Here is a 13,747-nt window from a genome sequence, read left to right as displayed (position 1 = left end):
TTGTGAATGAGGGTAATAGTTTTGTACTGGATTCTGGAGTGGATGGGTAGCCAGTGTAATGACCGGCACAGGGTAGACGCATCGGTGTAACGGTTGGTGAGGAATATAATCCTGGCAGCAGCATTCAGGACAGATTGGAGAAAGGGAGAGTTTGGTAAGAGGGAGGCCGTTTAGGAGAGAGTTACAATAGTCCAAAAGAGAATGAATGAGTGAAACAGTAAGAGTTTTTGCAGAGTCAAAAGTCAGAAAAGGGCGAATTCTAGAAATGTTTTTGAGATAAAGATAAGAAGAGCGAGCCAATGATTGGATGTGGGGGGTGAAGGAAAGCTCGGAATCAAGTATGACCACAAGGCCACAGACATGTTGCTTGGGAGTAATGGTGGAACCACACAGGGAGATAGCAATGTCAGGCAAAGATAGGTTAGTAGAGGGAGAGAACACGAGGAGTTCAGTTTTTGACAGGTTCAGTTTCAAATAGAGGGAGCACATGATGTTAGAGACAGCGGTAAGACAATCACTGGTGTTTTCTACAAAGGCAGGCGTGAGAGCAGGAGAAGTGTATAATTGGGTGTCATCAGCATAGAGATGGTACTGGAACCTACTGATAGTTTGTAGGGGACAGTATACAAAGAGAAGAGGAGGGGGCCTAGGACTGATCCTTAAGGAACCCCAACAGTAAGAGGAAGGTGAGAGGAGGTACCAGCAAAAGATACAATGAAGGAGCGATCAGAGAGATAGGAGGAGAACCAGGAGAGAACGGTGTCCTTGAGGCCAATGGAGAGGAGCATAGTGAGGAGGAGCTGATGATCCACAGTATCGAATGCTGTGGAGAGATCCAAGAGAATTAGCATGGATTTAGCTGTTAGTAGATCATTAGAGACTTTAGTGAGGGCAGTTTCAGTAGAGTGTAAAGAGCGGAAACCAGATTGAAGAGGGTCGAGAAGAGAGTTCTGAGAGATAGCGGGTAAGATGGGAGTGGACCAGGCGTTCGAGGAGTTTAGAGATGAAGGGGAGATTAGAGACAGGTCTATAATTTGTGGCACAGTTTTGATCGAGGGATGGTTTTTTAAGTAGTGGATGTATGATGGCATGTTTAAATGGAGGGAAAGATACCGGAAGAGAGAGAAAGGTTGAATATTTTTGTTAAATGAGAGGTGACAGCTGGGGAAAGAGACTGTAGGAGATGTGACGGAATGGGGTCACTGGTGCAAGTGGTTGGGCGAGAAGATGCAAGGAGCCTGATTACTACTTCTTCTGTAACTGGTTCAAAGTCAGAGAGTGAACTAGATGATGTGGGGGAGGGAGGACAGTGCATGGTATGAAGGGGTTGGGAGATAATTTCCTGTCGTATGTTGTCATTTTTTTCTTTGAAGTAATTGGCCAGATCGTCAGCGCGGAGATCTGTGGTTGGGGCCTGCACTCTTGGGTTGAGTAGGGACTGGAAAGTGTCAAAGAGACGTTTAGGATTATTGGACAGGGAGGTGATGAGGGTGTTAAAATAGGATTGTTTGGAGAGGTGAAGGGCAGAGTTGTATGTTTTAAGCATGAACCTATAAGGGATGAAATCTTCAGGTAGATAAGATTTTCTCCACAGACTTTCGGCGCACCTGGAGCACCGCTGCAGAAAACGTGTTTGCAGCGTGTGCCACGGTTGTCGCCATCTGTGCCAAGTTGTTCTATGTATAGGAGGTGCAGTTTTATCCAGGGCACTTTGCAGGGTTTCATTGTAATGCTTCAGTGCAGAATCAGGACATGAGATGGAGGAGATAGGGGCCAATGAGGACTGCAAGTTCTTCACAAGTTTCTGGGTGTTAATGGCCTGTATGTTTCTATAAGTGTGGAAAGTGGGGGTGACCTGAGCGGGATGGATGTTCTTGATAGAGAATGAAAGAAGGGTGTGGTCAGAGAGCGGGAGAGGGGAGTTTGTGAAATCGTCCACTGAGCAAAGCCGGGAGAAGACCAAGTCGAGGGAGTTTCATGCGTTGGAGAGTTAGTATGCTGTGAGAGGTTGAAAGAGGAGGTTAGAGATAAAAGGTGAGAAGCAGATGGGGAGAGGGGAAAAGCAATGGGGATGTTGAAATCACCCATGATGAGGGTGGGGATGTCACAGGAAAGAAAGTGAGGAAGCCAGGTGGCAAAGTGATCCAGGAACTGATAAGAGGGGCCGGGAGGACGATACACCACCGCCACTCGCATGGAGAAGGGGATGTAGAGTCTGACCGCATGGACCTCAAAAGAAGGGAAGACAAGTGAGGGTACTTGTCATCCCTTTGTCTAAGATGCAGTGCTGCCACTTCACTGTACAGGTCCTTCTCAAAAAATTAGCATATAGTGTTAAATTTCATTATTTACCATAATGTAATGATTACAATTAAACTTTCATATATTATAGATTCATTATCCACCAACTGAAATTTGTCAGGTCTTTTATTGTTTTAATACTGATGATTTTGGCCTACAACTCCTGATAACCCAAAAAACCTGTCTCAATAAATTAGCATATTTCAACCGTCCAATCAAATAAAAGTGTTTTTTAATAACAAACAAAAAAAACATCAAATAATAATGTTCAGTTATGCACTCAATACTTGGTCGGGAATCGTTTGGCAGAAATGACTGCTTCAATGCGGCGTGGCATGGAGGCAATCAGCCTGTGACACTGCTGAGATGTTATGGAGGCCCAGGATGCTTCAATAGCGGCCTTAAGCTCATCCAGAGTGTTGGGTCTTGCGTCTCTCAACTTTCTCTTCACAATATCCCACAGATTCTCTATGGGGTTCAGGTCAGGAGAGTTGGCAGGCCAATTGAGCACAGTAATACCATGGTCAGTAAACCATTTACCAGTGGTTTTGGCACTGTGAGCAGGTGCCAGGAAGCATGAAGTGCTCCAAAATCTCCTGATAGCTAGCTGCATTGACCCTGCCCTTGATGAAACACAGTGGACCAACACCAGCAGCTGACATGGCACCCCACACCATCACTGACTGGGTACTTTACACTGGACTTCAGGCATTTTGGCATTTCCTTCTCCCCAGTCTTCCTCCAGACTCTGGCATCTTGATTTCCGAATGACATGCAAAATTTGCTTTCATCAGAAAAAAGTACTTGGGACCACTTAGCAACAGTCCAGTGCTGCTTCTCTGTAGCCCAGGTCAGGCGCTTCTGCCGCTGTTTCTGGTTCAAAAGTGGCTTTACCTGGGGAATGCGGCACCTGTAGCCCATTTCCTGCACACGCCTGTGCACGGTGGCTCTGGATGTTTCCACACCAGACTCAGTCCACTGCTTCCTCAGGTTCCCCAAGGTCTGGAATCGGTCCTTCTCCACAATCTTCCTCAGGGTCCGGTCACCTCTTCTCGTTGTACAGCGTTTTCTGCCACATTGTTTCCTTCCAACAGACTTACCATTGAGGTGCCTTGATACAGCACTCTGGGAACAGCCTATTTGTTGAGAAATTTCTTTCTGGGTCTTACCCTCTTGCTTGAGGGTGTCAATGATGGCCTTCTTGACATCTGTCAGGTCGCTAGTCTTACCCATGATGGGGGTTTTGAGTAATGAACCAGGCAGGGAGTTTTTAAAAGCCTCAGGTATCTTTTGCATGTGTTTAGAGTTAATTAGTTGATTCAGAAGATTAGGGTAATAGGTCGTTTAGAGAACCTTTTCTTGATATGCTAATTTATTGAGACAGGTTTTTTGGGTTATCAGGAGTTGTAGGCCAAAATCATCAGTATTAAAACAATAAAAGACCTGACAAATTTCAGTTGGTGGATAATGAATCTATAATATATGAAAGTTTAATTGTAATCATTACATTATGGTAAATAATGAAATTTAACACTATATGCTAATTTTTTGAGAAGGACCTGTATATTGTTCATCATCTAACTGTAAGATTAAATTCTAACCAGAAGTAATGCAATTAGAAAGTGAGAATTTTCTTGAATCACATCTGCAACATTTAAAGTTGCAATATACACTCAACATTAAAAATGCAACACCAAGAAGTTTAGAGCCACTAAATTATGGAAATCGATGGATTGATCAATGGAACCTGTCACGTTGTACATGCAGTCCGCTCTGTGAACAGCATTGTATAATGGAAGAGAAGCGAAGCAGAATGATATATAGGATTGCTGGAAAAGATTCAGTATAAGGCCACAGTCAGACGTTCAGTATTTGGTCAGTATTTTACCTCAGTATTTGTAAGCCAAAGCCAGGAGTGGGTGATAAATACAGAAATGGTGAAATATTTCTATTATACTTTCTGTCTGATTGTTCTTCTCCTGATTTTAGCTTACAAATACTGAGGCAAAATTCTGACCAAATACTGAACATGCAAACATGGCCTAACTTATATTTATTCACTGAAATCCCTGGTGTTTGTATACATGACTCCGGTGGGTGGTCCTACGTCTACTTAGTGATTCCCAACTATCTCTGTGTGCTCAGTCATGAAGGGGAGACCGTCAGTCACTGAGCAGAACCGAAAATGGGACTCCTAAATCACCAGGGATTTCAAAGAAGAAAATGCAAGTTTGACTGAAACTTCATAATTTGCATATTATTTGTGTATTGATAAGTTCAAACAGGTGCCATTACTACAGGTAAAGAGTGGAGGACAGAGGAGCCTCTTGAAGAAGTTACAGGTCTGTGAGAGACAGAAATCTTGCATGTTTTTAGGTGACCAAATACTTACAGTATTTTCCACCATAATTTGCAAAATAAATATTCCCAAATCAGACGAGGTGATTTTCTGCATTTGTTTTCTCATTTTGACTCTTATAGTTGTGGTCTACCTTTGATATCAATTACAGGCCTCTCATCTCATAAGTGGGATAACTTGCACAATTGGTGGCTGACTAAATACTTTTTTCCCCACTGTACACGCCTTACAGGATCTGAATGTAAGGCAACATTTCTATAGGGCATATGTAAACCTAGAAGTGGTGCTCGGTTTTGCAAAGAGTTGCACAGAAAGATGGACCTGAAGAGATCAGATGCTTTCTGCATCATTTTCTTTTTCAAAATGGACTATCATTGTGAGACCATTTTCAATATAAAGGGAACCTTCTTATACAACCACACAAACTATTTTAAAAGTTCATAAACTAAAAAAGGAAAATGAAAATATTTTCTTTTTTACTTTAAATATCTTAATTAGCGATTGTATCAATTCCCATTACAGTTACTCCCTGGTCAGTAGAGTCTCCAATTCTCAGAGGCACAGAAAACATGGTCATCAATGTCTCACTCTGAAAATATGATACTCACTCTTGTACTGCCCGTGCTATGGAAAGAGCGGTTGATCCAGTTTCATTGACACTATCTAAGGTCACATTTGGCAGGTCGTCATCATCGCTATAACTTTTTATGTGTCTTGGAGACAATCCCCGGGGATCCACATGTGCTGAAAAAAGGAAACACACAGCAAATATAAGGTGATGATATAGCACAAGCAGACATGTAAGGTTATTGTTGAATTTGTTTTAGCAAAATAATGCAATAGCAAATCAGTTACCTATATGCTTATTAAGTAATTTTTAATTTTTGCACTTACTTCCCTTTTTTTCCTTTCTCCAGCTACATAGATGAAAAAGTTATGAATGGAACCACATATTTTACCATGTAAAGTGGGAATGCAGCACTCTACTGGATTTTATTTTGGTAGAACCATGTCGCTTTTCCAGCCGCCTTTGAGCCATCAGTGATGAGGAAACCCCTATATTTCCATAGACATGGGTCGGAGTGGGGTTTTTTTTTGTGGGAGGAGTCAATTTTTTATAGGTAGCATTTTGATGTACATACAGTAATATTTTTTGATCGCTTTTAACCCCTTCACCCCCAAGGGTGGTTTGCACGTTAATGACCGGGCCAATTTTTACAATTCTGACCACTGTCCCTTTATGAGGTTATAACTCTGGAACGATTCAACGGATCTTGGCGATTCTGACACGGTTTTCTCGTGACATATTGTACTTCATGATAGTGGTAAAATTTCTTCGATATAACTTGCGTTTATTTGTGAAAAAAACCGAATAATTGGTGAAAATGTAGAAAATTTCGCAATTTTCCAACTTTGAATTTTTATGCCCTTAAATCACAGACATATGTCACGCAAAATACTTAATAAGTAACATTTCCCACATGTCTACTTTACATCAGCACAATTTTTTTTTGTGACGGAGTTATAAGGGTTAAAAGTTGACCAGCAATTTCTCATTTTTACAACACCATTTTTTTTAGGGACCACATCTCATTTGAAGTCATTTTGAGGGGTCTATATGATAGAAAATACCCAAGTATGACACCATTCTAAAAACTGCACCCCTCAAGGTGCTCAAAACCACATTCAAGAAGTTTATTAACCCTTCAGATGTTTCACAGGAATTTTTGGAATGTTTAAATAAAAATGAACATTTAACTTTTTTTCACACAAAATTTATTTCAGCTCCAATTTGTTTTATTTTACCAAGGGTAACAGGAGAAAATAGACCCCAAAAGTTGTTGTACAATTTGTCCTGAGTACGCTGATACCCCATATGTGGGGGTAAACCACTGTTTGGGCGCATGGCAGAGCTCGGAAGGAAAGGAGCGACATTTGACTTTTCAATGCAAAATTGACTGGAATTGAGATGGGACGCCATGTTGCATTTGGAGAGCCCCTGATGTGCCTAAACATTGAAACCCCCCACAAGTGACACCATTTTGGAAAGTAGACCCCCTAAGGAACTTATCTAGATGTGTGGTGAGCACTTTGAACCCCCAAGTGTTTCACTACAGTTTATAACGCAGAGCCGTGAAAATAAAAAATCATATTTTTTCACAAAAATGATCTTTTCGCCCCCAATTTTTTATTTTCCCAAGGGTAAGAGAAGAAATTGGACTCCAAAAATTGTTGTGCAATTTGTCCTGAGTACGCTGATACCCCATATGTGGGTGTAAACCACTGTTTGGGCGCATAGCAGAGCTCGGAAGGGAAGGAGCGCTATTTTACTTTTCAATGCAAAATTGACTGGAATTAAGATGGGATGCCATGTTGCGTTTGGAGAGCCCCTGATGTGCCTAAACATTAAAAACCCCCACAAGTGACACCATTTTGGAAAGTAGACCCCCTAAGGAACTTATCTAGATGTGTTTTGAGAGCTTTGAACCCCCAAGTGTTTCACTACAGTTTATAACGCAGAGCCGTGAAAATAAAAATTCTTTTTTTTTTTCACAAAAATTATTTTTTAGCCCACAGTTTTGTATTTTCACAAGGGTATCAGGATAAATTGGACCCCAAAAGTTGTTGTCCAATTTGTCCTGAGTACGCTGATACCCCATATGTGGGGGGGAACCACTGTTTGGGCGCATGACAGAGCTCGGAAGTGAAGGAGCGCCATTTGGAATGCAGACTTAGATGGATTGGTCTGCAGGCGTCACGTTGCATTTGCAGAGCCCCTGATGTACCCAAACAGTACAAACCCCCCACAAGTGACCCCATATTGGAAACTAGACCCCCCAAGGAACTTATCTAGATGTGTTGTGAGAACTTTGAACCCCCAAGTGTTTCACTACAGTTTACAACGCAGAGCCGTGAAAATAAAAAATCCTTTTTTTCCCACAAAACTTATTTTTTGGCCCCCAGTTTTGTATTTTCCCAAGGGTAGCAGGAGAAATTGGACCCCAAAAGATGATGTCCAATTTATCCTGAGTACGCTGATACCCCATATGTTGGGGTAAACCCCTGTTTGGGCACACGGGAGAGCTCTGAAGGGAAGGAGCACTGTTTTCCTTTTTCAACGCAGAATTGGCTGGAATTGAGATCGGATGCCAAGTCCCGTTTGGAGAGCCCCTGATGTGCCTAAACAGTGGAAACCCCCCAATTATAACTGAAACCCTAATCCAAACACACCCCTTACCCTAATCCCAACAGTAACCCTAACCACACCTCTAACCCAGACACACCCAACCCTATTCCCAACCGTAAATGTAATCCAAACCCTAACCCTATTTTTAGCCCCAACCCTAACTGTAGCCCCAACCCTAGCAATAACGCTAGCCCTATCACTAGCCCTAACACTAGCCGTAACACTAGCCCTAACCCAAGCCCTAACACTAACCCTAGCCCCAACCCTAGCCCTAACCCTAACCCTAGCCCTAACCCTAGCCCCAACCCTAGCCCCAACCCTAGCCCTAACCCTAGCCCTAACCCTAACCCTAGCCCTAACCCTAATGGGAAAATGGAAATAAATACATTTTTTTTATTTTTTTATTTTTCCCTAACTAAGGGGGTGATGAAGGGGGGTTTGATTTACTTTTATAGCGGGTTTTTTAGCGGATTTTTATGATTGGCTGCCGTCACACACTGAAAGACGCTTTTTATTGCAAAAAATATTTTTTGCGTTACCACATTTTGAGAGCTATAATTTTTCCATATTTGAGACCACAGAGTCACGTGAGATCTTGTTTTTTGCGGGACGAGTTGACGTTTTTATTGGTAACATTTTCGGACACGTGACATTTTTTGATCGCTTTTTATTCCGATTTTTGTGAGGCAGAGTGATCAAAAACCAGCTATTCATGAATTTCTTTTGGGGGAGGCGTTTATACCGTTCCGCGTTTGGTAAAATTGATAAAGCAGTTTTATTCGTCGGGTCAGTACGATTACAGCAATATCTCATTTATATCATTTTTTTATGTTTTGGCGCTTTTATACGATAAAAACTATTTTATAGAAAAAATAATTATTTTGGTATCGCTTTATTCTCAGGACTATAACTTTTTTATTTTTTTGCTGATGATGCTGTATGGTGGCTCCTTTTTTGGGGGACAAGATGTCGTTTTCAGCGGTACCATGGTTATTTATATCAGTCTTTTTGATCGCGTGTTATTCCACTTTTTGTTCGGCGGTATGATAATAAAGCGTTGTTTTTTGCCTCGTTTTTTTTTTTTTTTTCTTACGGTGTTTACTGAAGGGGTTAACTAATGGGGCAGTTTTATAGGTTGGGTCGTTACGGACGCGGCGATACTAAATATATGTACTTCTATTGTTTTTTTTTATTATTTAGCTAAAGAAATGTATTTATGGGAATAATAAATATATATATTTTTTCTTTATTTAGGATTTTTTTTTTTTTTTTTACACACGTGGAGAATTTTTTTTTTACTTTTTTACTTTGTCCCAGGGGGGGGACATTACAGATCGTTGATATGACAGTGTGCACAGCACTCTGTCAGATCTGCGATCTGCTGTGCAGGGCTGCAGGCTTACCAGCGCCTGCTCTGAGCAGGCACTCGGTAAGCCACCTCCCTCCCTGCAGGACCCGGATGCCGCGGCCATCTTGGATCCGGGACCTGCGGCGAGGAGGGAGGTAGGAGACCCTCGGAGCAACGCGATCACATCGCGTTGCTCCGGGGGTCTCAGGGAAGCACGCAGGGAGCCCCCTCCCTGCGCAATGATTCCCTATACCGCCGGCACACCGCGATCATGTTTGATCGCGGTGTGCCGGGGGTTAATGTGCCGGGGGCGTTCCGTGACCGCTCCTGGCACATAGTGCCGGATGTCAGCTGCGATATGCAGCTGACACCCGGCCACGATCGGCCGCGCTCCCCCCGTGAGCGCCGCTGATCGGTGATGACGTACTATCCCGTCGGTGGTCATACGGGTCCACCTCACCTCGACGGGATAGTACGTCCGATGTCAGGAAGGGGTTAAGACTAGGTTCACATTTATCCTGTGCTCTACTCTGAGCAATGATTTATATTTTTAAAATATATAGAAAACCATGTATCGTTTGTTTCCCTTACACTTCTCAAATACTTACTACTTTGTGTTGGTATATCACATAAAATCCAAATAAAATACATTTAAGTTTGTGGGGGCAATGTGAAAAATTTTGGAGAAGTATGGATACTTTTTCAAGGCACTGTACAATGTTTTAATTGCCTTTTACTGCATTTTTTTCTTTTTGGGGGAGGGTGGGGACTCGAGTGTTTATGGAATGGGTTAACTACAATTTTGTCAAAAAAGTGTTTGCCTCCTCCTTTGCATGTTTGTCAGGCTCAAATGTTTCAGATCACCAAACAAATGGAAATATTAGACAAAGATAACACAAGTAAACACAAAATGCAGTTTCCAACTGAAGGTCTTTATTGTTAAGGGAAATATAAAACCAAACCTACATGGTCCTGTGTGAAAAAGTGATTGCTTCCCCTTAAAACATAAATTAACAGTGGATTATTACTGCGACCTGTTCTCAATCAAGAATTCACTTAAATAGGACCTGCCTGATAAAGTGATGCAGACCAAAAGATCCTCAAAAGCTAGATATAATGCTCCAATCCAAAGAAATTCTGAAACAAATGAACAAATGAGAAACAAAAGTAATTGCGATCTACCAGTTGGGAAAAAGTTATAACGCCATACCTAAAGCTTTGGGACTTCTGCTAACCACAGTGAGAGCCATTATCCACAAATGGCGAAAACATGGAACAGTGGTGAACCTTCCCAGGAGTGGCTGGCCGACCAAAATTACCTCAAGAACGCAGCGACTACTCATCCAAGAGGTCATAAAATAATCCACAACAACATCCAAAGAACTGCAGGCCTCACTTGCCTCCGTTAACGTCAGTGTTCATGACTCCATGATAAGAAAGACTGTGCAAAAAAGGCCTGCAAGGCTGAGTTCCAAAAAAACATCTTGATGATCCCCAAGACTTTTGGAAGAATACTCTGTGGACTGATGAGATAAAAATTTAACTTTTTGGAAGGTGTATGTCCCATTACATCTGGAATAGAAATAACACAGCATTTCAGAAAAGGAACATTATGCCAACAGTAAAATATGGTGGTGCTACTGTGATGGTCTGGGGCTGTTTTGCTGATTCAGTACCTGGAAGACTTGCTGTGGCAAATGAAACCATGAATTCTGCTGTCTACCAAAAAACCTGAAGACGAATGTCCGGTCATTTGTCCGTGACCTCAAGCTGAAGCATTTTTGGGTTATGCAGCAGGACAATGATCCAAAACACACCAGCAAGTCCACCTCTGAATGGCTTTGTAAAAAAAAATAAAAAAAGGAGTGGCCTTTTCAAAGTCCTGACCTTACTCAGATTGAGATGCTGTGACATGACCTTAAAAAGGCGGTTCATGCTCAGAAACCTTCCAATGTGGCTGAATTACAACAACTCTGCAAAGGTGAATGGGCCAAATTTCCTCCAGAGCGGTGTAAAAGACTCATTGTCAATTATCGCAAACGCTTGATTGCAGTTGTTGCTGCTAAGGGTGGTCCAACCAGTTATTAGGTTTAGGGGTAGGGGACAATTACTTTTTCACACAGGGCCCTGTAGGTTTGGATTTTTTTCCCCTTAATAAAAAAGGCCTTCCTTTAACCCCTTAATGACCGCCAATACGTCTTTTAACTGACCTGAGATGTAGGAGAATAGCCTCCCCATACAGGTGACAATCCAGCAGCTGTTGGCTGTACACTATAGCTGACAAACTGCTGCATCAGCCACGATCAGTGTTTGCACCATCCAAATCTGTTTAACCCCTTAGATGCTGCTGTCAATAATGACTACATCATTTAAATGGTTAACAGAGTGTGGGTGCTTCCTTTCTATTCCAATTGGTGCCCTCAGATCATGATTGTATGGTCCTGATGTTTGCCATGGCAATTCATGACCATATATCGGCCTTAGAGTCTGACGGATGTTGTAACCTGTTCAGAAGTTAGCGGCATTTAAGTGGTAAAAATACACATTGTCATTTCTGTCATGCCACTTTGCATTAATTCCTGAAAATCACCTGAAGGGTTAATAAACTACCTGACTGCAGTTTTCAATATGTCAGGGGGTGCTGTTTTTAAAATGGTATAACTTTTTGGGGTTTCCCAATATATGGGACCCCTAAAGGCACTTCAAACATGGATAGGTCCTTAAAAAAATAAATTTTGTAAATTTCCTTGAAAAAATGAAAAATGACTGCTACATTTTGAAACCTCCTAAAATACTAACAAAATTAAAAAAGAATTTTACAAATGATGCTGATGTAAAGCAGACATGTGGGAAATGATATTTATTAATGTTTTGCTGTGGTATGACTATCTAGATTAAAGGGATAATCATTCAAAGTTTGAAAATTGCTAATTTTTTAACATTTTTCTCAAAGTTCTGATATTTTTTATAAATATACGCAAAACATATTGACCTAAATTTTACCATTATCATAAAGTACAATGTGTCACGAAAAAACAATCTCAAAATTACTGGGATATGTTGAAGCGTTCCGGAGTTATTACCACATAAAGTGACACTGGTCAGATTTTAAAAAATTGGCTCCGTCACTAAGGGGTTAAAAACTGCATGTTATATTTATGTTTTTGTGGTGTTCATTGTCCAGTACAAATGCATTAGGTCAATATGATTACAGCAATACCAAACTTATACTTTCTTTATATTTTAGTGGTTTAAAAAATACACTTTTAAAAACGATCGGATAGGTTTTTTTTTTAATTTTCCATCCAAGGACTGAGGTTTTTTGAACACCAAGTGGTCATTTGTATTGATATTTTATTGGTGTATGTATGAAATTTGATTTTTAGTATTGTATGATTTGATTGCTTAGTATTGCAATTCTGATGTTTTGATTTTTTTTTTCTTTTCGGCATTTGACATACAGTTTAAGTAATTTTATATTTTGTTAACAAGACTTTTTCAGATACGATGATACCAAATATGAGTTTTTTATCTTTTAATTATTTTTAAGGTGTAAAAAGGGGCGATTTTAACTTTTATATACTTATTTTTTAACTTTGACAACATAGAATGGCTTGCGAAAATATTCACTCCCCTTGAGATTTTTCATGTTTTGCTACCTCACAACTTGGAATTTCATTGAACATGCCTACAAATGTGAACATTTGGTTTTATTTGTTTGTGAAGCAAACAACAAATAGGACAAAATAACTGTAAACTTCAGTGTGCATAACTGTTCACCCCCTTAAAGTCAGTACTTTGTAGAGCCTAGTTTTGTGGCAGCCACAGCTGCAAGTTGCTTTTGATCAGTCTCTATGCGCTTTACAAGTCTTGCCATTGGGATTTTTAACCATTCCTCAAGGCAAAATTGCTCCAGCTCCTTCAAGTTAAACAATTTCCTCTGGTGAACAGCAATTTTCAAGTCTGACCACAGATTCTCAATTGGATTAAGGTCTGGGCTTTGACTAGGCTACTCCAAAACCACTGGAGTGTTGCTTTAGCAGTATGCTTTGGGTCATTGTCTTGCTGGAAAGTGAACCTCCATCCCAGTCTTAAATCACTGACAGACTGAAACAGGTTTTGCTTAAGAATATCCCTGCATTTCGCACCATCCATCTTCCCCTTGACTTGGACCATTTTCCCTGTCCCTGCTGCTGGAAAACATCCCCACAGCATGATGATGCCACCATATTTCACTGTCGGGATGGTGTTCTTGGGGTGATGAGCTTTGTTAATTTGGCACCAAACATAGCGTTTACATTAGTGGCCAAAACGTTCAATTATGGTCTCATTTGACCACAACTTCCTCCATACATTTGGAGAGTCTCCCACATGTCTTTTGGCAAACTCAAAACAAGCCTTACAATTTTTGTATGTAAGTAAATAAAGGCTTTTCCTGCCCACTCTTCTATAAAGGCCACATCTAGGGTGTGTACGGTTTATTGTGGTCTTTGCTTAGGTATTCTGTAGATCGTGCAGGGTTAACTTTGGTCTCTGTGCTGTCTGATTAATG

At 41.0% G+C, this 13,747-nt stretch overlaps 1 protein-coding gene across 2 annotated transcripts in view; it reads right to left on the bottom strand.

Moving 5' to 3' along the window:
- KLF12 (KLF transcription factor 12) overlaps window positions 1-13,747 on the bottom strand; it is a 315,189-nt gene that overhangs the window by 59,598 nt on the left and 241,844 nt on the right. For both annotated transcript variants that reach the window (XM_077297246.1, XM_077297245.1), the window contains exon 4: window positions 5,269-5,404. In XM_077297246.1, the coding sequence (XP_077153361.1) occupies window positions 5,269-5,404 (136 nt within the window). The remainder of the gene's footprint in view (window positions 1-5,268; window positions 5,405-13,747) is intronic.

This window comes from Ranitomeya variabilis, chromosome 3 (genome assembly GCF_051348905.1).
Source record: "Ranitomeya variabilis isolate aRanVar5 chromosome 3, aRanVar5.hap1, whole genome shotgun sequence".
NCBI lineage: Eukaryota > Metazoa > Chordata > Amphibia > Anura > Dendrobatidae > Ranitomeya > Ranitomeya variabilis.
This window is presented reverse-complemented; position numbering and strand designations above follow the sequence as displayed.